The 22,724-nt window shown below is 46.7% G+C and overlaps 1 protein-coding gene and 1 non-coding gene across 2 annotated transcripts; both read right to left on the bottom strand.

Annotated features, from left to right (window-relative positions):
* Positions 1–1,545: 1,545 nt before the first annotated feature.
* On the bottom strand, positions 1,546–3,837 carry Arl4d (ADP-ribosylation factor-like 4D). Its single transcript, NM_025404.3, has 2 exons — positions 3,741–3,837; positions 1,546–2,830 (listed from the first exon to the last, which is right to left on the bottom strand). The coding sequence occupies exon 2, from the start codon at positions 2,726–2,728 to the stop codon at positions 2,123–2,125; it is 606 nt and encodes a 201-aa protein (NP_079680.1). The 5' UTR covers positions 2,729–2,830; positions 3,741–3,837; the 3' UTR covers positions 1,546–2,122.
* A 7,116-nt stretch (positions 3,838–10,953) lies between these two features.
* Positions 10,954–11,140, bottom strand: Rnu2-10 (U2 small nuclear RNA 10). The gene has a single exon (NR_004414.1). It is a non-coding gene; the product is annotated as a U2 small nuclear RNA 10 (small nuclear RNA).
* Positions 11,141–22,724: the final 11,584 nt, after the last annotated feature.

Genomic DNA, 22,724 nt, shown 5'->3' with positions numbered 1-22,724 from the left:
CTTAATCCCAGAGATGGTTAAATGTTAAAAACAAACAAACAAACAAGAAATAAAAGCAGGATTGGGACAGGGAGGAAGGATCTCCCAGGACAAGCCTTCTTCTGGCCATGTCCTTCCCATCCTGGTACTGTCCCTGACCTATAGAACTCTGTTCCAAGGGACCGAAAGCCATCAATCAGGTGTGTCAGAGAGGTCAGGTAGCGCACGTTCCAGGCAGGACCAGCCCAGCAGCTCCATCAAGCTGTCCCCGGCACTGACGCACACTCGGGCACCCTTCCGGATCAGTGCACACACACGAGCACACACACACACACACACACACACACACACACACACACACACACCCTCCCCACCCCTCATCCTGCCAGCGCTTCACTTGGGAGGACAAATCTAGGTGGCCCTGGCTTTGGCAGCAGCAAGCTTCAGCTTTTGAAGCAGCCTCCGCCCACTGAGCTGCTGAGAGCTCCCCCACCCCCCACCCCCACCCCCACCCCGTTATCAGCTCCAAGGGCAGGACTGTCAAGAGGCTCTAAGGATCTCATGTTTTCGAGGGTGGGACTGGGGCCTAGAAGGCTGTCCCTTGCCTTCTCAAGACTCCCACCCAGAAAGATTAGAAGATTCTTATTGTTCTATCAGACACAGCTGGCCTTCCTGTAGGAGGTGGAGCCCCTGGAAACCTAAGCAGGAACTCACTCAGGAACCTGGCAACATTAACGGGAGCTGGCAACACTGATCTGTGCTTCTACCCCTGACTCTGTGTGTGTGTGTGTGTGTGTGTGTGTGTGTGTGTGGTGGGGTCTCACCTCACCTTGGTTGACCCCTCCTGCCTCTGGCCCCTAGGATGATTGCTAGGACTGCAGGTGCACACCACAGCTCTCTTAGCTTGTTCTAGTAACATTTTATAGATTGTGCCCTTCCCATCTTGTCTCACAGGTTGGGAGTGGGGTAGATTATGACTGCTGTCCCCTCTGGGAGAAGAGCTGCTGTTCCCATAGCTGAAGACTCAGACTTAGTCACCAGGCCAAGCCAGGACTCCGAAGCGCCAGCTGCTGCCAGAGCGCCACAGTCAGCAGGACTGAGCTCTCAGAGGTGGCTTACGGCCAGGAATTACTTTCCATCCTTAGTACGTCCTTAGTACAAGGGGAAAGAAGTCGGACTGACATGAACACTACTAGGGAAGCGCTGATGGAGCCAGAAAGACTCTTCCCGGTCCTGGGTAGAGCGAGACCTAGCAGTAGATACTTTGTCACAGGCAGACCTAGGAGCACCTGGTCTCAGGAGCAAGGGTCAGAAAGAGGAGCCATGACCCCTAAACTAGGTCAGGCAACAATAGTTTTAGGGGTCAATACCCTCCAGAATTGGCACCAGCCACCATATAAGTGCGTATCTAATCCGTGAGTGCTTGTTTTGTTCACTCGAGACAAACAACACCCCCCCCCTCACTCGAGACAAACAACACCCCCCCTTCCCCTATTCTCCAGGCAAATCCCAAACTCCACGGGGCTAGCTAAGGAAGGTGAGAGGAAGTTACCAGATCAAAACAAGAACCAGAATCATCCAGCTTTAATAACTTACAGGCAAATGATAAAAAAAAAAAAAAACCCAAAAAACAAACAAAATACAGTAATACAGAGGACACTCGAGGCTTATAAAAAGGGCCGGGGATCTACAATTGTGGGGAGAATTCTTGGCATTTTCACAGACACAGAACAGCTGTGAGAAGAGCAGCTGAGGAGACCCCTCTCCTCGACTGTGGAGATGTTCTCAATTCACCCCCAAATGCACTCTCTGGATAACCTTCTACACACCCTCCCCCTGCAAAGATAAAAATATATCTCCAAATAAAATGCCAGGGAAGGACAGGAGAGCCAGGGCCGAGGTAGGAGGTAGAGTTAGCATTTACATCTTTCTCCGGTCTTGCAGCCCCTCCCTACCCTCTTCAGGTGAAGGGCAATGAAGACACTTCATCTTCCCTCCCCCCTGCGGCGCACAGGGCCACCTATGCTCCTTCAGTCCTTTGCGGTGGACAGATCCAGCACCCAGGCTGGCTGAGAGGTCACGGGCCCTGCCTGACTATAATGTGTACTGACCCCCTAGCAGGTAGGGTAGGGGCAGCTTCGGGTCACCGTCTCTTCTTGCTCGACCGAGGTGCCTTCTTCCTCTTCAGGATCATTTCATACAAATGTTCCAGGCCTGGCTGCAGGCCCAGCCCGTCCACAGCACTGCAGCCCTGCACATGGGTGAGCGTGGCAGCTGCCAGCTCTCGGACCGCCAGCCTCTTCTCCACCTCGGCTGCACTCAGTGCCCCCGGTTGGTCCTGCTTGTTGGCCAGCACCAGCACTGGCACCCCCTGGTTGTCGGAAGCCTTGCTGATCCGGTGTAACTCCATTCTGGCTTCCTCTAACCTCTCAGTCTCTGCAGAGTCCACCACAAACACCAGTCCATCTGTCCGGCGGGTGTAGGAGCGCCACAGTGGCCGAAGCTTCTCCTGACCCCCAACATCCCACACTTGGAAAGTGATCCCACGGGAACCCCCCAGGGGCACGCGGATCTTCTCAGTATTAAAGCCCTTGGTGGGGACGCTCTGGACAAACTCCTTGAACTTGAGACGGTAAAGAAGGGAAGTCTTCCCCGCGGAATCCAACCCAATGACGACGACATGCAGGGCCTGGAAGTGCGGCAGAAAGGACGAGGCTGTAGGGGCCATTTCAGTCAAGTGGTTCCCCATGGTGAGCTAGGGTGCAGGGTGGACCTCAGGAGTAGGTCTGGGACTCCAGCAGAGGCCAAGAAGAGGAGACCTTAAAACGGCAGGTAGCACAAGCTGGGGTGTCTAAACAAGGCCAAAAAAGAAACGAGAAAGGTTTAGAATAAACGAATTTGCAACTTTTGGGTCCTTCCCCTAAACCTGCACCCTACCCTTCTAAATATTCCTTTTATTAAAACAAGGTTTGCCCCAGCAGTGGTGGAGCACACCTTTAATCCCAGCACTTGGGAGGCAGAGGCAGGTGGATTTCTGAGTTCGAGGCCAGCCTGGTCTACAGAGTGAGTTCCAGGACAGCCAGGGCTACACAGAGAAACCCTGTCTAGAAAAACAAAAAAGAAAAAAAAAAAGATTTTTAAGTGCCTCTTTTTCCAAAGTAAAGAAAAAATATTTTGTGCGTGTGTGTAAGCCACTCACAGCTTGAGTGTTAAAGTCAGGACAACTTACAAGAGTATGTGGGTCTCAGGAACCAATTAGGGTCCTCATGTTTTAGGGTAGGCGCTTTTAAACCATCTCCAATGCCTTTCTCCTTCCCCTCTTCTTAAAAATAAAAAATAAAAAAAGTAGCTACAGGTGTAACAAGGCGTGCTCCTGTCCCAGGGACTCCTAGGAGAGGCCCTGAGGTCAGAGAAACTCTCGGGCACTAGGATCTTCGAGGGTGCGGATCTTGCAGGCAAGATCCGAAGTAAGGTCGTTTCCCTGCACCCCTCTCCGAGATTGAGAGAAAGCAGAAGCTGTGCTCTCCACTCCCCAGAGGAGAAATCTCGCATGAAGGAGGCGGTCGGGCAGTGTGCCCAAAGTAAGAGCACCGATGTGGGTCGGGCTCCCACAAGCACCGCATACCCACAACGGTGGCACGCCCCTGCGGGCGCTTTGACCACCACCACACGGCCCTGCAACTCTCCAGCCAGCGGTCGACGCCCGCTCCCCTAAGCCCCGCAAGCCGGCGCCTTTGCATGGTCCAGACACCCTCCTTTACCTTCAGCCAGCCGCACTCTCCGCGAGCCACGCCAACCAGACACCGACTCGTCGCGTCTCAGCCACAGCGGACTTTGCAGTGCCGCTGCTCCGGTTCCTCGTTAAAAACCCTCTCGTGACGTCACACGACGCGGCCCAATCAGCGTCCCGGAGGCGGGGACTGAGCCAGCCTCTGCAGCCCCAGCCTGGAAATGGAGAGCTCGTTCTATCCGGAACCGCTTTATTTTAATCTTTTCTACCTTATTCAGTATTTGGAACAGAGCCTGGAACTCATTAGGGCTGGGAGGTGGGACAGACTAAAGGAACAGGCGTGGCTGCGCCTGACGAGAGCATGGAACGGAATGTCTAATAATGACACTACCCCATCCACTTGCCCTCAATCCGGCTGCCCCCCCCCCATACTTTCCTTCCACCTAAAGATCTGCTCGAAGAGATTCTGACATGTTTTCGTATCTTACCTCATTCAGTAGTACTCATTCAAGTCACTGTCTTCATCTAGTTTGCAAAGCAGTATTTACCTGGAGCTCTGATACAGCTGATTCATAATACTAAGCCCATTTAATGTATATAGGAGTACGGGGACGCTGACACACCAGAAGAGGGCATCGGATCCCCTTACAGATGGTTGTGAGCCACCATGTGGTTGCTGGGAAATGGATTCAGGACCTCTGCAAGGGCAGCAGTGCTCAGTGTCAGTTAAGCCAGTGGGTCAGTATATGCCCATGTGTTCAGTAGGAAATGTCAGATCTCCTGGAACCAGAATTAGAGACAGTGGTGACTGCCTCATATGGGTGCTGGGAACCGAACCTGGGTCCGCTGGAAGAGTAATAAGTGCTCTTAACCACTGAGCCATTGCTTCAAGGGATAAGGGGGTGGGGGGAGTATTTTTTGAGACAGGGTCTTTCTATATAACCCTAGCTATCCTGGAACTCACTATGTAGACTAGGGTGGCCTCATACACAAAATAATCCACCTGCCTCTGCCTTTAAGATTAAAGGCATGAAACCAGGCAGTGGTAGTGCATGCCTTTAATCTTGGGAGGCAGTGGCAGGCAGATTTCTGTGTTCGAGGCCATCCTGATCTACAGAGTGAGTTCCAGTACAGCCAGGGCCACACAGAGAAACCATCTCGGGAAAAAAAAAGGAAAAAAAAGGATTAAAGGCATGAGCCATCATATCCAGCTATATTTGGTTTTTTTGTGTGTGTGTTTTGAGATAGGAATCTCATTATGTAGCTCAGGCTATCCTGGACATCCTAACAATCTTTGGGCCTCAGCTTCCTGCATATAGAGCATGGAGGACCCCATTACCTCACAGTAGCATGTTAGGGACTGTTGTCTGTTTCTTACAGGTACAGAAAGCTGCAGATGGATAAAAGACTTAGTTATGATCACATTTAGGTCATATGTGGCTGAGCAAGATCTGTCTGAATTCAGTGCCAGGATGCTCACTGCTTGGCAATAGTCTTCTCATGGGGAGACTCTGGGGCGAGGCAGTCTTACGTTAGACAGCCAGCATTACACAGTGAGATGCTGTCTAAAAAGCACGATAAAAGAGACTTTAAAAGACAAAGTTCAACTGGGCATAACCACAGAGTGTTATCCCAGGTACTCTGGAGGCTGAGGCAGGAGACAAGACATGGATAACCTCTCTAGGCTAGATCATGAGTTCAAGGCCAGCACGAGCAACTTAACACGACCCTATTTCAGAAATACAGATGAACCAGTCATGATGGCGTAGCAGCAGAGAGTTTGCCCAGCATGCACAGACTCTGGGTTCTGCCCCAAGTACCTCAGTAATCAAACACAGCTCATTCCTCAGCACCAGCCAGAGTTCTAGGGCTACAGACACCTCAAGCCTCAAAGGTCACATTCCATAATGAGTGACAGACAGCGGCAGCTCAGGAAGACACAATTTTTTTTTTTTTTGTTTTTTAACAAATCATCAAATGGGGACTTCAGAGGGATTTCAGAGGGAAAGAATGGGTCACCTAGAAGTTTCTGAAAAGGTCTCTAGAAATGTAGCACTTGGGTGGGGCATCGTGCTTAGCAGTTAGTCGCAGTTCTGGTTGTCCTGAAGGGGAGGAGATGTTACAAAGGGCAAGGTGACCAAAAGGACAACAAGATTACCCTCAGTAAAAGCTACGCGTAAAGAGGATTGGGAAGGGAGGAGGGGAAGTCACTGCCAGACTGGCAGAGTCCAGCCCTTTCCTGCCGGCCACCTCCAGCCAGGACTGATAAAAAAGTTTCCCCATGTTTAACACCAGCATGCCTTGCCACCTCTGTGTCGCCTCCCTACCACAACATTGGCCACATGGGTTGCCGAGCAGTCCAGGAGCCTCCAGATTCCCTAGAGATCTTCTGAAATTTGTCTAGGACCCAGACCTTAGAAAGTAACTTTTTTACACACCCAAAATGGGGATGATGGGACAGACTGGAATGGTAGCTAAGGCCCTGAGGCAGAGAAGAGCATAGCAAAGCTGGAAGAGGGGAGCCATGGGGTAGGTAGGCCAAGGGCACAGAGAACACCACCATACACAGTTTTCTTTTATCTCTCTATTTTTTGTTTTTGTTTTTGCTTTTTTGGTTTTTTTCTAGACAGGGTTTCTCTGTATAGCCCTGGCTGGCCTCGAACTCAGAAATCCGCCTCCCTCTGCCTCCCAAGTGCTGGGATCAAAGGCATGTGCCACCACTGCCCAGCTTCTTTTTCTTAAGATTTATTTATTTTATGTATGTAGCTGTCTTCAGACACACCAGAAGAGGGCATCGGATCCCATTACAGATGGTTGTGAGCCACCATGTGGTTGCTGGGAATTGAACTCAGGTCAGGAACTCTGGCAGAGCAGTTATAGTGCTCTTATCTGCTGAGCCATCTCTCCAGACCCCTCTTTTCTTTTTCTTTTTGTTGTTTTTGGTTTTCAAGACAGGGTTTCTCTGTCTAACTTTGGCTGTCCTGGAACTCACTCTGCAGACCAAGCTGGCCTCAAGAACTCAGAGATCTGCCTGCTTCTACACAATTTTCTTTGTAAAAAATTCAAAACTGAATCGGGCACCGTAGTGTAGCCCTGTGATCCCAGCACTGGGAGGCAAAAAGTTCTAGGCTAGCTCAGTTTACTTGGTAAATTTCAGGGCAGCCAGTGTGAAACAGTGAACATTCAAAATGCAAAAATAAAAAGTTGCTGGTGGTGGTCCGCACCTCTAATCTCTGCACTTGAGAGATGGAGGCAAGAAGATCAGTTATTTAATCAAGGCCGACCTCAGCTTATGGCAAGCTTGAGATAAACCTGGGGTACAGAAGACCCTGTGTCAAAAAACAAGCATTCGAACAAACAAAAACCTAATACCATCAGGATGATAGGAAGGGATGGGGGAGCGGGGGAGTTGGGCAGTGAGAACAGGTTGCTCTCAAGCATCTCTGAGACTTTAATCACCAGCAGACTTGAGCAAACAAACAAACAAACAAAACAACATTCCAAGATGCGTCTGCATTTTGTCCTTTAGACTTTGAAGAAGAGAGAGACTACAGGACTTGTCCAAGGTCACCCACCCCGCCACCTAGGAATTGTGCAAACAGCCCTGGTTTTGAACAAAGGTTCTAATGACTGTGAAACTGAAGAAAAAAAAAAAAAAACCCAACCCACAAGTTGTCAGGTGTCAGGCCATGTTTTTAACACTCCCTCCCACAAGGGATTCACACCCAAGATGGAAACTGTCACCTATCTGATAAAGGAAATGAAACGGACTTTCTCACTCCACACCTTATCTTTCATGTTTGCAGAGAAGGTGTAAATGGACAAACGGAAAGGAGGCGGTGAGGTCCTGGTGGACTTTTTTTTTTTTTTGGAGGGGTTGTTTGTTTTTAGTTTGGGGGGGGTGATATTGCTCACGAGGCATTTTTAAAGAAGGGGCTTTGAATATATTATTTATATATCTATATGTATACACACACACACACACACACACACACACACACACATATATATATATATATATATATATATAGTTTGTTTGTTTTTTGGTTTTTCGAGACAGGGTTTCTCTGTATAGCCCCTGGCTGTCCTGGAACTCACTCTGTAGACCAGGCTGGCCTCGAACTCAGAAATCCACCTCCCGAGTGCTGGGATTAAAGGCGTGTGCCACCATGCCCGGCTTGAAACCATATTTAAGTGACCAGTGTTAAGTAAGTGTCTGGGCAGTAGGACAGATGATCACTGCTGCTTCAACTCAGATCAGAGTCCAGCTTTGTGGTCAGTACTCTGACCCCTGGAGGGCTGAAGCTTGCCCTCCTCATCTGCAGCTACACTGAGCACAGCACTGTGTCTGGCTTCCTCTCTGCCAGAAATCCTGAGTAGTGACGTGATTAATCACACCAAGGAGAGCCCCTGATCATGGAGTCATGCCTTTCTTATGCGGTTACCTGTCAGGGGGTCCTTAGCCCTCGGCACTTCTGTTAGTAATGGACTGGCCAAGACTGGACTTGTAACTGTGCATTTCATAGGCTTGAAGCCAGTCTGTGCTATATAAAATCCTGGCTAAAAATATTGAGGGGAGGGGTGGGCAGCAACACGGCTTAGCCAGTAAAGGCCCTGGCCCCACAGGCCTGACAACCTGAGTTCCATCCCCTCAGAGTTGTCTTCTGACCTCCACACTGTTGAACACACACACATTCACACATCATTCACAGACATTAAAAATGCATATAAAATAATATAAGCTGGCTCAGTGGTTAAGAGCACCTGATGCTCTTGCAGGAGACCTCCATGGTGGCTCACAACAATCTGAAACTCCAGTTCCAGGGATCTGATGCCCTCTTCTGACCTCCTTGGTCACCAGGCACACAGAAGGGGCATAGACATACAATCAGGACAGATAAGCTCATATGCATAAAGTAAAATAAACAGATCTTTATGAAGTCAACATTGGGAGTTTTAAGATTTATTTTATTTATATGAGTACATTGTAGCCATCTTCAGACGCACCAGAAGAGGGCGTCAGATCCCATTACAGATGGTTGTGAGCCACTATGTGGTTGCTGGGAATTGAACTCAGGACCTTTGGAAGAGCAGTCAGTGCTCTTAACTGCTGAGCCAACTCTGTAGCCCTTGGGAGTTTTTTGTTTGTTTTTGTTTTAAATCTTTTAGTTATTCTCTGACAATTTCATAAATGCACACTTTTAATAAAAGTTTTGTTTTTACTTTTATGTGTATGAGTGTTTTGTCTGCATGTATGTCTGTGTATCATGTGGAAGCCTGAAGGACAGAAGATAATATCTGATCCTTGGAATTAGAATTGTGGATGGTTGTGAGCTACCACATGAGTGCTGGGAATTGAATCTGGATCCTCTGGAAAGGCAGCCAGTGCTCTTAAACTGTTAAGCCATCCTGCCACCCCTGTGTGTGGACTTTTGGGGAAGAAAACCAGTAATGATATAATACCTTATATAACCTCAATACCCCAAATCCTGGCATGCTAAAACCTGGGACTTCAGAGTAAGTATGTACCCCTCACTAACACACTGGATGAAACAAGCTACTTATCCCTGGGACTGGCACTCCCAGTGAGGAGTTTCAGTGATGACAATATTACCTTGTAATAGGTAAGGGAGGGTGAGAGAATGGGTGGATCTTACCCTGGAAATGACTGCTGTCTTCTTCTGAGACAGGGCCTCTGTGGTCCAGTTGGCCTAGAACCTAGAACTTGACATGCCCCCCCCACACACACACTCTTGTCTCTACTTCCTAAACTGCTTACAGATTACAGAGTCTGACACCACTCCTGTCCCCACAAGTACAAGTCTAAATGAACAGATGAATGGCAGGGAGGCAAAGAGGGTTAGGAACAGCTATCAGCTAGGAAGTCACAAAGACCCCCTTCATGCCCACTCCTCTCCAAGACCCACTTTTCTTTCTTTTGTTTGTTTGTTTTTATTTTGGTTTTTTTGAGACAGGGTTTCTCTGTGTAGCCCTGACTGTCCTGAAATTCACTCTGTAGACCAGCCTGGCCAAGACCCACTTTTCAAATCCCAGTTCATGAACAAAATGGAGAAACAGTGGTTGACCATGCCTTTAAGACTTAGGAACTTGGGGCTGGTGAGATGGCTTAAAAGCACCAACTGTTCTTCCAAAGGTCCTGAGTTCAAATCCCAGCAACCACATGGTGGCTCACAACGAAATCAGATGCCTCTTCTGGAGTGTCTAAGACAGCTACAGTGTACTGACATATAATAAATAAACATTAAAAAAAAAAGACTTAGGAACTTAAGCAAGGTTGTCTTGATTTTGAGACCATCCTGACTCTGGACTAGCTGGGATACACAGTAAGATCCTATTTCAGAAGAGGAGTTGCAGGGAGAGACAGGGAGGAGGGAAGGACACTCACAAAACCCCACAATCTAAGCCGGACGTGGTGGTGCACCCCTTTAATCCCAGCACTCGGGAGGCAGAGGCAGGAGGATTTCTGAGTTCGAGGCCAGCCTGGTCTACAAAGTGAGTTCCAGGACAGCCAGGGCTATACAGAGAAACCCTGTCTCGAAAACCCACAATCTCATAATGGGTGCTGGAGCAAAGTACTGAAAAGGTTCGGAGCTTTCCCCAAATAGGATCCATCCATTTCTAAATCACAACTAAAACCAGAGCCTAGGGCTGGAAATGAGCAGATGCTGCCTCCTGGTGGACACATTTGTCCCTGTTTGACTTTCCTAAGAAGTGAAAATGACTTGGGTCCTTTGCATTTTCTAACAATATTTGTAGAACTTCAGATTGTGGGTGCAAAATATACTGGCTTTATTTCCCCCCTTCCTTTCTTTTCTTTTCTTTCGGAAAATGAGATTTAAAGTACCACGATCTCTGAGTTGAAGGACAGCATAGTCCACATACCCTGCCGGGCAATGGTGGTGCATGCCTTTAATCCCAGCCCTTGGGAGGCAGAGGTAAGTGGATTTCTGAGTTTGAGACCAGCCTGGTCTACAGAGTGAGCTCCAGGACAGCCAGGGAAGAGGGGAAGAGGAAAAACTCTTAAGATCATGGGACTGAGAACCGCGATGGCTCACCTTGTTCCTGACTGTATATAGTTCTTTAGCTTGTTCTTGCAGTGAGTCTGAAATAAGAGGTCCTACGTGAGATATAAGACGTCTAAAGAAACTATACTTGGGTTTTATTAGATCTAAGCAGATCTCTCAAATTGTTCTTTCTTTAAACCACTCTTATTCCCCAGAGGGGGTGCACCGTTCCTGGAGGTACTGCAATACCAGGTCGATGCGTGGAGTGGACGGAGCAAGCTCCTATTCCAACTCCTACTTCCAAAAATCCATTTAATATATTGTCCTCGGATAGAGGACGTATCAGATATTAAACTGATAAGAACAGATACTACACTTGATCTTAGCCAAAAGGCCGAGAAGCGATACCGAACTGCGCCCACACGCCCCATACACTCAACACCACACACACCTTCAACTCACGGTCGCCAACACTCGCGCGACCGCAAACACGCGCCCGACGCCGAAACTCCTCTTCTATCCTGTCCACCACCTTTACGCCAGGGAAAGCCCGAGGAATCCAAGGGGGCCGAGAGGATTTTGTTGCGCTTTTCGTTCCCAGAGTTCCGCGGAGACCAGGCGGCGTCCTTATTTGCATGCCCCGCCCAGCTCAAGTCAACGACTGAACGGAGCCGGAACCCAGCCTTTGGAAGGCTCCTTCAACCCCCCAGTTATGCACAGACCATTGAAGCTCCATCTTATTTATTTATAGCGCATTTCCTTGTTTGAGACTACGTCTCTTACTGTAGCCCAGGCTAGAACTTACTACAATGTTCCCGTCTCAGTCTCCTTAGTGCTAGGATGTTTTGTGACACTCACTACACAGCTTTGATCCCCCTGGCTCCAGTGTTAGCTCCTAGGAGGAGCCTGTAGAAGCAGGAAGTCCCAGTTCCCATCCTCCGGAAATGGCACCAAGGATCAGCATGGGGGATGCAGGGAGAAGGGGTTAAAAACCAGAGTAGTATGTGTGACCTTTTCCAAGGAGACATGACCAAGGTCTAGTCTCTTTCACACCCTGAAAAGGCACTGATAACCAACAAAAAGGAGGATTCCATCATTCCATAACAGAACCAGTGAGCTTACCAGGTTGCTTATGGATAAAAGGAAATGGGTTACTCATTGGACAATTGATAGCTGTTTTAGCAGTAGACCCTGCCGTTGTGTGAGGACTCATGAAAGCTATATGGATCTGGGCTCATTCAGAGATTCACCAGTCAGACCAGGAATACGTTTTAGTATGTGGCTTTTATCTAGATACTGGTGCCAGGGCTACAGCCTGTGAAGGGACTCTGGGCAGCTCAAGCTTGTTGGCCATGGCTCTGTGGCTCTGCTCTGGCAGGCCTGGCCCTTCTCCTTGATTCCCTCTGCCATGCTAAAAACCATTAGATTACATTTCTAAAGCTAGCTACCAAGGTCTATTCTCTTATTTGGCCACTTCCTCCTGAGGCTGACTACCAAGGTCCAGCTATCAAAGTATTGAAGTCCAGCAATCAAAAGCCCCCTCTGGCTCACCTAATTAACATGCCCAATTAAAATTATATACCTCAGCCGGGTGTGGTGGCACACGCCTTTAATCCCAGCACTTGGGAGGCAGAGGCAGGTAGATTTCTGAGTTCGAGGCCAGCCTGGTCTACAACGTGAGTTCCAGGACAGCCAGGGCTATACAAAGAAACCCTGTCTCAAAATAAAAACTTATATACCTCATGCTAGCACGGGGTCTTACACTTTTATATAAACCACCATTTTTTTATGGGCATGTCTGTCTCCTCTCTACCCAGAGGTAGGGACCAAAAAAAAAAACGCCTCCTTTCCCTTGTCCCCTTCCCATTCTCTCTCCTCCTCTATCTCTTGCCTTCTTCTCTTATTCCCTGGGGGCAAATAAATCTCCTGTGTTTTAGGAATCCTGAGCGGATACAGATCGGTTACACCCTGGACTAGAGAGCAGCCTGGAATCAGGGGTCAGAACAAAGTTACATTCTGTTACAAAGTTGAGGTTATCATCGGTTTTGCAAAGTCTTGGCTATCTCCAGCAAAGCAAGCACCTGCCTGGCATGACCTTTTATCTTTAATAAACAAGTTTTGTTAAAATTGTACAAGACCAAGCAATGACTAAACCAACCAAAAGCCCGTAATATTTGGACTTCCAACTTTGGTTTATAGTTTTTTTGACACAGGGTTTCTCTTGTGTAGCCCTGGCTGTCCTGGAACTCACTTTGTAGACCAGGCTGGCCTCTGCCTCCCAAGTGCTGGGATTAAAGACGTGCCCCACCATACCCAGCTCAGCAGAGTACTTTCTTAAAGATATATTTGTTATTTATATGAATATTTTATCTGCATATACACCTGCATTACAGAAGAGGGCATCTGATCTCATTACAGACGTGTGGTTGCTGGGAATCGAACTCAGGAGCTCTAGAAGAGCAGCCAGTGACTGCTGAGCCACCTCTTCAGTTCCAAGCATAGTAAATATTAAGCTTTAAAAGTTATTGGTGGCACACCCCTTTAATGCCAGCACCAGAGAGGTAGAGGCAAGAGGATTTGAGTTCAAAGCCAGCCTGATCTACAGAGAGAATTCCTACAGTCAAGAAATCCTACACCGAGAAATCCTGTCTTTGAAAACCAAACCAACCAACCAAATGCCTGCCCCCCCAAAAAACCATAAAGTTAGCTATCAATAACATCATTTTTCCTCTGGGTGAACGGGAAGAGTCTCTTCTGGCCAGAATTGTTACTGCTTATTTAAGAGGGTGGAGTGGGATTTGTAGGTTTCAGGAACTTCCTGATCCTTGCAAGTTTTATTTACTTCCTCACTATTAATAGGGTTCCATTCTGTCTCCAGGTGGTAATGTTTCCACTGACAAGAAACCAAAGGGCTCCAGAGCAAGACCAGATCCTGAGGCCTTAATAAGGCCTTAATAAAGCCGCCTGGAAGATCCCAAGAGGCTATGCAAGGCAAGACGTTATGAAACTGCTGGTTGGCCACATAAGACCTCGACAGAACACTCAGGGTTGGAAAACAGATGAGAGGGGAAAAGGGCTCAACTGCACTTCTTCTTTCAAAAGAGTGACTTAGGTCTCGAAGATGCTCTAGATAAAGGACTAACAGAGATGCCTAGAACGTACTAAAGCAAGCTCTGGCTGCCAATCCCCCTAACCGAAACGTCTCTAGGCCCTGGAATTCCCTTTCCTTCCCCAAGCTCTTCTTCCTAATACAGCTATTGGTCCTCTTGGTGCTAGTTCTCAGAGCTCCTATCCAGGCTGTCTCTGGGTCATCTTGGCTCCCTCTCTCTCCTCTTCCTCGTTCTTTTGCTGCCTCCTTCCCCCATGGCCCGGCCTATTCTGCTGGGCATGTTCATTCTGGACTCTTCTAGATTCCTAGGGCTGTGCTCATCCACATATCCACAATAAAACATTCTCCTTAACTACACCTAGTAATAAAAGCTTTTTTCCTCTGCCTTGGTGATACAGATAATAGGCCAGATTAGTCTAGATTTAAAGCAGATAAAGAGCCGGGTATGGTGGCACACACCTTTAATCCCAGCACTTGGGAGGCAGAGGCAGGCGAAATTTCTGAGCTCGAGGCCAGCTTGGTCTACAAAGTGAGTTCCAGGACAGCCAGGACTATACAGAGAAACCCTGTCTCAAAAAACAAACAAACAAAAAGCAGATAAAGGCAGGTTTACTAGGAGGCAGCTCTTGGCAGGTTCACCGATCTCGCAGGTGGAGGTTCGTGTAGTTGCACATCTGGGCTAAAGCAAGGGGGCTTTATAGAGCTAGGCAAGGAGTGATTATGTGCCAGCTAGGAGCTGGAATTGTGTCCATACACAGCCAAAAACTGAGCCCCTGGGTGGACACTCTTGGGTGGACTGCCGGAACCGCAGCGATGAGCAGTGATGACTTTAGACCAGAGTTTTCTCCAAGCAGATGGGAGATTCTCTGTGAGGGTGGGGTTGGGAGGAGGAGGGCAAATGGAGTTTCCCAGCTTGTGCAGAGGTGAACAGGGGTTCCAGCCTAACATCCCAACCTCTCTGAGTATAGGGATGCCGGTTTAGACCTGGCTACTTACTGTTGGCATGGCCCAACATGGGGAGGGGGAGTCGAGAGTCAGTGGGCTGGTGTTCATAGGAAGGTATGGTTGTAGGAACATTTGGTTAACTGCCATCCTGGAGACTTCGAGAATCCATTTCTGGAGGAAGAGGGCAAGGCAAGGGGCTGGAATGGAGATGTTTCCTGGCTGTATTGGCGGAGTTTTTCCAGACAGAGTGACTCCAAACTGGTCTCCACCAGGTCAGATTTCTTGATATCTGACCACCTGGGGCTAGTGGCTATGAAGCTGTCCTGGCTGTAGATATTGAGGAAACACCTGGATTTGGCAGGGAATTGGTGTGTGCGCACGCAGACACACACACACACACAAAGGGCAGAAGATAAAGTTAAGTAGTTAAGTATGTTAGGGAGGAGAAAACAGTCCCTTAAGAGAAATGTTGGCCGGGCAGTTAATCCCAGCACTTGGGAGGCAGAAGCAGGAAGATTTCTGAGTTTAAGGCCAGCCTGGTCTACAGAGTGAGTTCCAGGACAGCCAGGGCTGAAACCCTGTCTCGAAAAACCAGAGAGAGAGAGAGAGAGAGAGAGAGAGAGAGAGAGAGAGAGAGAGAGAGAGTTTCACCATGTAGCCCTAGTTAGCCTGGAACTTTCTATGTGGCCCAGGCTAGCCTGAACTCAGAGATCCACCTGCCTCTGCCTCCCGAGTGCTGGGATTAAAGGCATGCACCACCATGCCCGGCCCATAAATTCTTATATAGACACACATCCCTGGCCTTCTAATGGAATGGCTTCCACAGATAAAAGGGCCAGTTCGAAAAGACACTCCAATTGGTTTTGTTTTTTGTTTTTCTTAGATTCCACGGTCCTCAGCATGAAGGGTCCAAGTCAGAGGTAAGGATATTAATGGTGGGTGTCTTAGTTAGGATTTCTAATTTATTTGGCTTACCCATACATAGTTTAGTCCTGGAGAAAGTCAAGACAGGAATTCAAGCAGGGCAGGAACCTGGAGGCAGGTGCTGAAGAAGAGGCCATGGAGGGATGCTGCTTACTGGCTTTTTTACATGGCTTACTCAGCCTGCTTTCTTGTAGAACCCAGAACCACCAGGCCAGGGACAGCACCACCCACAATGGGCTGGGCCCTCCCCCATTGATCACTGAGATCCTTACAGCTGGATCTCACAGAGGCATTTCCTCAGCGGAGTCTCCTTTCTCTGTGATAACTCCAGCTTGTGTCAAGTTGTCATACAAAAGCTGCCAGTTCTGTGGGGTGGGGTGTTGTGTCTGGCCAGCGGCTCACATGTCTGGGTTTTAGTCTGGAAAGGCATCTTGGAAACCTAGAAGAGAAGAGGGAGCTAGGCGGCGCGAGAGGAAGATGCAGCTAAGACAGTCATTCTGATCAAAGCTCAATTTTACTGTTCCGACACACAGTTATGAAGGAGGGGAAGGGGGCCCGATTCCCACCAAATAATCCAGGGTCACCGGTTCCACTCTGGTTCCATTAAGGTTCAGGATCTGTATCTGCAGCTTCGTCTGCAACCTTTCCAGCTCCTGAGACCAGTTCCCCTTCAGATAATTCGATAAATCTGTACTTTTAATGAAAGAATTGTTAATATACCTAATAGGAGTAATGCACACATGCGGAGTTGATGCCACACAACTCATTTGTATGACATCCATCATCTGTTCCATGTTATGTTGTAAAACATCCACTCTTTGATTCACTAACATTAATCCTGAGGCAATGTGAGAATCCACCCTTTGCAGGGTAAGCAATGCCTCAGGCGTTTTTTTCTGCTATCTGACTTATGGTGTCAGCAGTATTAACTTGATTGATTGGTCATAGCAATTCCTGCGGTAACCGCTGACGCTGCAGACACCACAATGGCAGTAACAATGGCAGCTGTGATTCCAAAATCTCTCTTTTGCCGCACAAGACTCATAATTGGGAACTTCTCTGGATCTGCCTCAACGGGCACAGGGACAAAGGTTGGTAGCTGTACCACTAAGGCTAAGAATTTGGTCCCATTCCAGCATTGCGTCAAAAAACAAGTGACATTTGTACAATCTAACCATTCTGTATTATTTTGAAATTCAGACAATATAAAGAAAAATGGAGGATTGACACAAACTTCTACTGGAGAAGTAGTCATATTTCTGATAACTCTATTAGAGGTTACATTATCTAAATGAGCAGAGATATTGGAACGTGTGGCAGAAACATTCAATATCTCATGAAAGGTTCCAGTCAGCAATGCAAAGGCTGACAGACTGGTACTAGCACCTGCCTCATTGCTTAAAATCCATTGGTAATATGGCCAAATATTTTCTTTCCCTGTAGCATCTCCTTTATCATTCATTACGGCGAAATCCAATGGAGGTGACAAAACAAAACCCTTTGCTATTTCTTTCCGAGGAAAAATTTTTGATTGACAAGGTGAAAAAACTATAGGAAATGCAAGGTCCGGATGACACCAGGGCACGCTGCGTTTAGCAGTAGCATTGCCAACAGGCCATTGTGATCTTTTGGGAATAGTCACATTTCCCTTTATCATAATAGTGGTGATGTTTATAGGTGAAGTTACCTTATTTCCAACATCATTTGAGCCTGATTGTGCTCCTTGAGCAACTTGCATTAAAGCATTAAGTAACACTCCAGAGCTCACTTTATTTTGGCTAATGGGATCTGCCCAATTAGAGATAATCTTTTTCTGTAAAAACATACAGGGTGTAAAAGGTTTATACACATTATGCACAAAGCATAGTGTATAATTTAAATGAAAACTCGTACTATTATAGACCCGTGGCTCTTGAGGAGTTTGTCGTGCACAAGGCGCATCCAAAAAACATTCAGTTGCAAAAAACAAAGGCAAGGTAGAAGAATTGGAATGTACTGGTAAGGGTACTGGCCATGATCTTACTACGGCCCACAAAGGTATACTTATCCCTGTCTCAATCATCAGGAGTAAGAATAACAGGATCATCTTGGAATTCATCTTGATCTTTCACGGTTCTTGTCAGTCGTGTCAGAACCCAAAGTGGATTATCTTCACCCTGTGGAAAAACACAAATAGCTCCCCTGGATCTGATTAATGTGGGATCCAGGCCATACCATTTGTTATCAAGGACATTTTTCCACTTGACCATTTCATTGGGTGGTTGAGGCCATTGTCCATGCCTTTCAGCTGGTGATCTTCCAGCATCATCCAATTTTAAAAAATTAAGAGTAAATATTGCAAGGGATAGAGCCATCTTTGGCATCATAGCCTCTCTTCCCCCTTTTTGTTTTTGCAAATATTGTTTCAAAGTACAATGGGCTCTTTCAATGATGCCTTGGCCCTGTGGATTATAGGGCAACCCAGTAATATGTTCTACTTGCATTTGTTTGCAAAATTGACTAAATTTAGAAGAGGTATATGCAGGACCATTATCTGTCTTTAACACTAGGGGCTTGCCCCATGCAGCCCAAGCCTCTAAGCAGTGAGATATGACATGAACTGCTTTTTCCCCTGTCAAGGGAGAGGCATGTAGGACACCAGAACTGGTATCGATGGACACATGTACATATTGTAATTTACCAAAAGCTGGGATATGCGTGACGTCCATCTGCCAAACATCTAGGGGTCGCAATCCGCGAGGATTAATGCCCACTGAAGGTGCATTAATAAATTCTACACATTTACCACACTGTAGAACAATGTCTCGAGCTTCTGTTCATGTGAGCTTAAACTTCTGTCGCAATGTAGAGGCAGGGACATGATAAAGTTGATGAAAATTCTTAGCACTTTCTATAGAACTTTGTGATAGCAAAACTGTATCTCTGGTGGCTGAATCAGCAATTGCATTTCCCTTAACCATAGGTCCAGGTAATGGTGTATGTGCTCTAATATGTTGAATATAAAAGGGATGCTCACACATCAAAACACAATCCGGTATTTTCATCAAAATTTCAGATACTGGACTAGACTGCTTAAAATTTCCAGCGGTCTCTAATGCTAATACAGCATTAACCACATAAACAGAATCAGAGATAATATTTATTATTATAGAGATAATATTATTTATTTATTTTAATTTTATTTATTTTTATTAAATATACTGTCTTTTAATATTTATTAAATATTTTATTATTAAATATACTATTATATTATAAATAATGTTAAATATTTATTATTTATTAATATTATAGAGATAATATTTATTCTCAAGCCTACTCTTTTTACCCTTTAAACACTGCTTTTGCATATGACCTATTTATCCACTGACCTTGACCTGTAAGCATTTCAAAGCTCCATGCTGGTTGCCCTGCAGTAGCATTAGCACGGGCCTGACTCAAAACACAGATCATGCCATATAGACTTCCAGTCTAGATACTGTCCCATTGTAAGACATGCCTTTACCACACTCACCCAATCAGAATGAGTCATGGCATGGTGAGCCAGTCTATCAATTTGGGACTGAGTAAAAGAGGCATTGACTCCATGAGTCCTTACTGACTCTGCTAAATCTTTCACTTGTTTATGTGATATTGGCTCATAATGTCACTGTTGAGCTTGATCCTATAAAACAGGAAAAGCCTGACATATTTTTCGCAATCCTTTAGGAGTGCAAAAAGAGTGGCCACTGCCAATTGTTTTCTTTTCTGTGTAAGGCGGAGGTGGTGGGGGAACACTGCGACTCCTCCCTATTGGACCACATCTTTCTGCCTCATACTCTGCAGCAGCCTCCTCTAATTCTTCCTCCTCCCCTACTGATAATTCCGAGTCCTCCGAGCTAGATAATTCTAGTAACTCAAAGTCCTCTAGAGGAGGGTAAATTAACTTAATTTTTTGATCTTCATTCTTTATATTATCTTTTGTTTCTTTATATTTTATTTTATTTTCATTTTCTCTTTTTATATTTCTTATTTTACTTATTTTTCTGCGCGCGCGTCTTCCTTTTCATTTCTCTGTTTCTGACATACTTTCCTGGTGCTCCTGCAAAAGTCGCTGCCCTTCCTTAACAGCTGGCTCACATTTCTTGTCCTGGATACAAGCCTTAATCAGCTTCCATAAAGGCCTTGTTCCTGCTTTTCACTTTCCCTTCTGCCTCCTCTCTCGCTATATCTCTCCCTAGCTTTTCCCAACTAGGTAGCATCAGCGACCCAGTGGAGACAAACCAAGGAGCGAGTCTCTCGCTTTTAAAAACCCTCTCACTGTACTTTCAGAAACCTTTAAACCTCGTTCTTTGAGCAAGGCTTGCACCAGCTCCACTAACGGCATAGACTGGCCGGTACCCATACTCGTCCTGGACCGAAGCGTCCTTAAGATACTCACTTATCTACGTGAGTTCTTAGCCCCAAGGTCGACTCACAAGTTTATCTACACTAGTTTTATGATCTTTTGTATCTGTCTAGCTATTCCCAGCAGATACACTCGTGTCCAGGGCGATGACAATTAAGGCAATGGCATAATATCAAGGTAAGAAAGAAAGCAAGCAACACAACCCCAGCGACAATTACCAGATCTATTCCGTAGGAAAGCATACCTCTCAGAGACTTATATTAATTTCTTTTTACTTACCGGTACCACCGTTCCCCAGCTGAAGAGTTCTGAATCCACGCAGTTGAATCCTTCTCAACAGTCTGCTTTGCGGGAACACTACATTAACCGCTCCATCCCGGTGATGCAGTTCTGAATCCTCCCTGTAACAGGGGGTCTTCGCTCGTGCCTGAAGATGTTTCTTCCCGGGTTTCGGCACCACTTTGTAGACCCCCGACTCCCCAGCAAGAAAGATGCCACGACAGGATCCTTCTGCAACACGTTTATTGGGAGAGCTTTTACTGTGAATGGAAAGACCCCGAGCCCCAGAACTGGCGTTGCTTATATAGGCCTAGGAGAGCCATGTCTACATCTGATTGATTATGCTTTCAGTACCTCATTAACATGCCTCGGGCCAGGTAGTGACTTGGCAAAAAACTCTTATGCACATGCGCACATTGGTTGCTTACGCATATTCATGGGCATTGGCTTATTGAAACCAGCGCCATCTTGTAATGGCATATGTGGCTTCCCACAGCTGTGATAAATGCTACGACCAAAAAGAAAATTGGAAAGGAGGGTGTACTTTAGCTTATGTGTCCCTATCACAGCCAACGGTTGCTGGAAGGCAAGGTAAGAACTCAACCAGGGCAAGAACCTGAAGACAGGAGCTGAGGCAGGAGCTTTAGTGAGTGCTGCTCGCTGGCTTGCTCTTTGTGCTGGCTCAGCCTTTCTGTCTGTATCTATATCTGTATCTATATCATCATCATCCCATTTTGAGACAGAGTTTCTCCACCCCCTGGCTCTTCTGGAACTCCCTCTGTAGACTAGGCCTCAAGTTCACAGGCCTGCCTCTGCCTCCCCAGTGCTAGGATGAAAGGTGTGTACCACCATGCCCAGCCCAGCCTTCTTCCTTACACTACGATGATGTTCTACGTGCCCAAGAGTGCTACCACCTCCATTGAGCTAAACGCTCCTACATCAATCACTAATCAAGAAAATCCAGACTTGCCTATAGCCTGTCTATTGTCGCCATTTTCCTCAAGTGAAATTCTCTCTTCCTAAAGGACCCCCTGTCACACTGACAAAAACCTGAGCAGCTGACTTTGTTCACAAACACACTTTTTTGTTAACTGCTGAATCTAGGGTCTTTTTGCTTGCTGGAGCACACTCAGCTATAGCCCATCCACTTCTCTTTTTGTTGGCTTGTGTGTGCCAGGTAGATGTCAAATTCATTATGCAGCCAAATTTGCCTTGTCTTATCTATATGCCCCCAAGGTACTTTGATTTCAGAAATGTGACTTGAACCTGTGCATGCTGGGCAAGCATTCTACCAATTCTTTCTATCTCTATCTCCCTTTCTCTCTCTCTCTCTCTCTCTCACACACACACACACACATACACTTTTTTGGGGGGGGTGAGTATCTGTCTCAGGCTTCCAAGTACTAGAATTACACTTACAATATGCAATAATTTTTTATTTTTTTTTTTAATAAGAGGAGGTTTTTTTTTTTAAGATTTATTTATTTATTATATGTAAGTACACTGTAGCTATCTTCAGACACTCCAGAAGAGGGCGTCAAATCTTGTTACAGATGGTTGTGAGCCACCATGTGGTTGCTGGGATTTGAACTTCAGACCTTCGGAGGAAGAGCAGTCGGGTGCTCTTACCCACTGAGCCATCTCACCAGCCCTGCAATAATTTTCATGCTTTTCTTTTCACCCACTTTAGTACCAGAGCTTCTGAAGCAGAGACTAGGAAGAGATTCCAGGCACCGAGAACTGATCCTGGTCCTAATGGTCTTCCTGCCCAAAGGTGTTCGTTTAATTTCGCTTGTGCAAAGACTTTCTTTCGAGACAGGGTTTCTCTGTGTAGCTTTGGCTGTCCTGGAGCTCACTCTGTAGACCAGGCTGGCCTCGAACTCAGAAATCCGCCTGCCTCTGCCTCCCGAGTGCTGGGATTAAAGGCGAGCGCCACCGCGCCCAGCTGCGCAAAGACTTCAACCCAGAGCTCAGGCCAGCCTGGAACACTAGGTCTTCTCATGGACGGGCCTGTGAAAATTCCTCCTTCAAAAATCCAAACCGAGGCAGAGGCAGGCAGATTTCTGAGTTCAAGGCCAGCCTGGTCTACAACGTGAGCTCCAGGACAGCCAGGGCTATACAGAGAAACCATGTCTTGAAAAAACAAAAAACAACCAAAAACAAAACAAAACAAACAAACAAACAAAAAAATCCAAACCGAAGTAGTTTTCATCTGCCTTTTGGAGGGGGGGGGTTCGAGACAGGGTTTCTCTGTATAGCCTTGGCTGTCCTGGAACTCACATCTGCTTTTAAAACAAAAGGAACTGTTGGAGGAACTTTAAAAACGCAGGGCCAGGCAGGTCGACATAG

Source organism: Mus musculus, chromosome 11 (genome assembly GCF_000001635.26).
Source record: "Mus musculus strain C57BL/6J chromosome 11, GRCm38.p6 C57BL/6J".
Taxonomy (NCBI): domain Eukaryota; kingdom Metazoa; phylum Chordata; class Mammalia; order Rodentia; family Muridae; genus Mus; species Mus musculus.
Note: the sequence above shows the minus strand (reverse complement) of the source record. Positions and strands in the feature narration are given on the sequence as shown.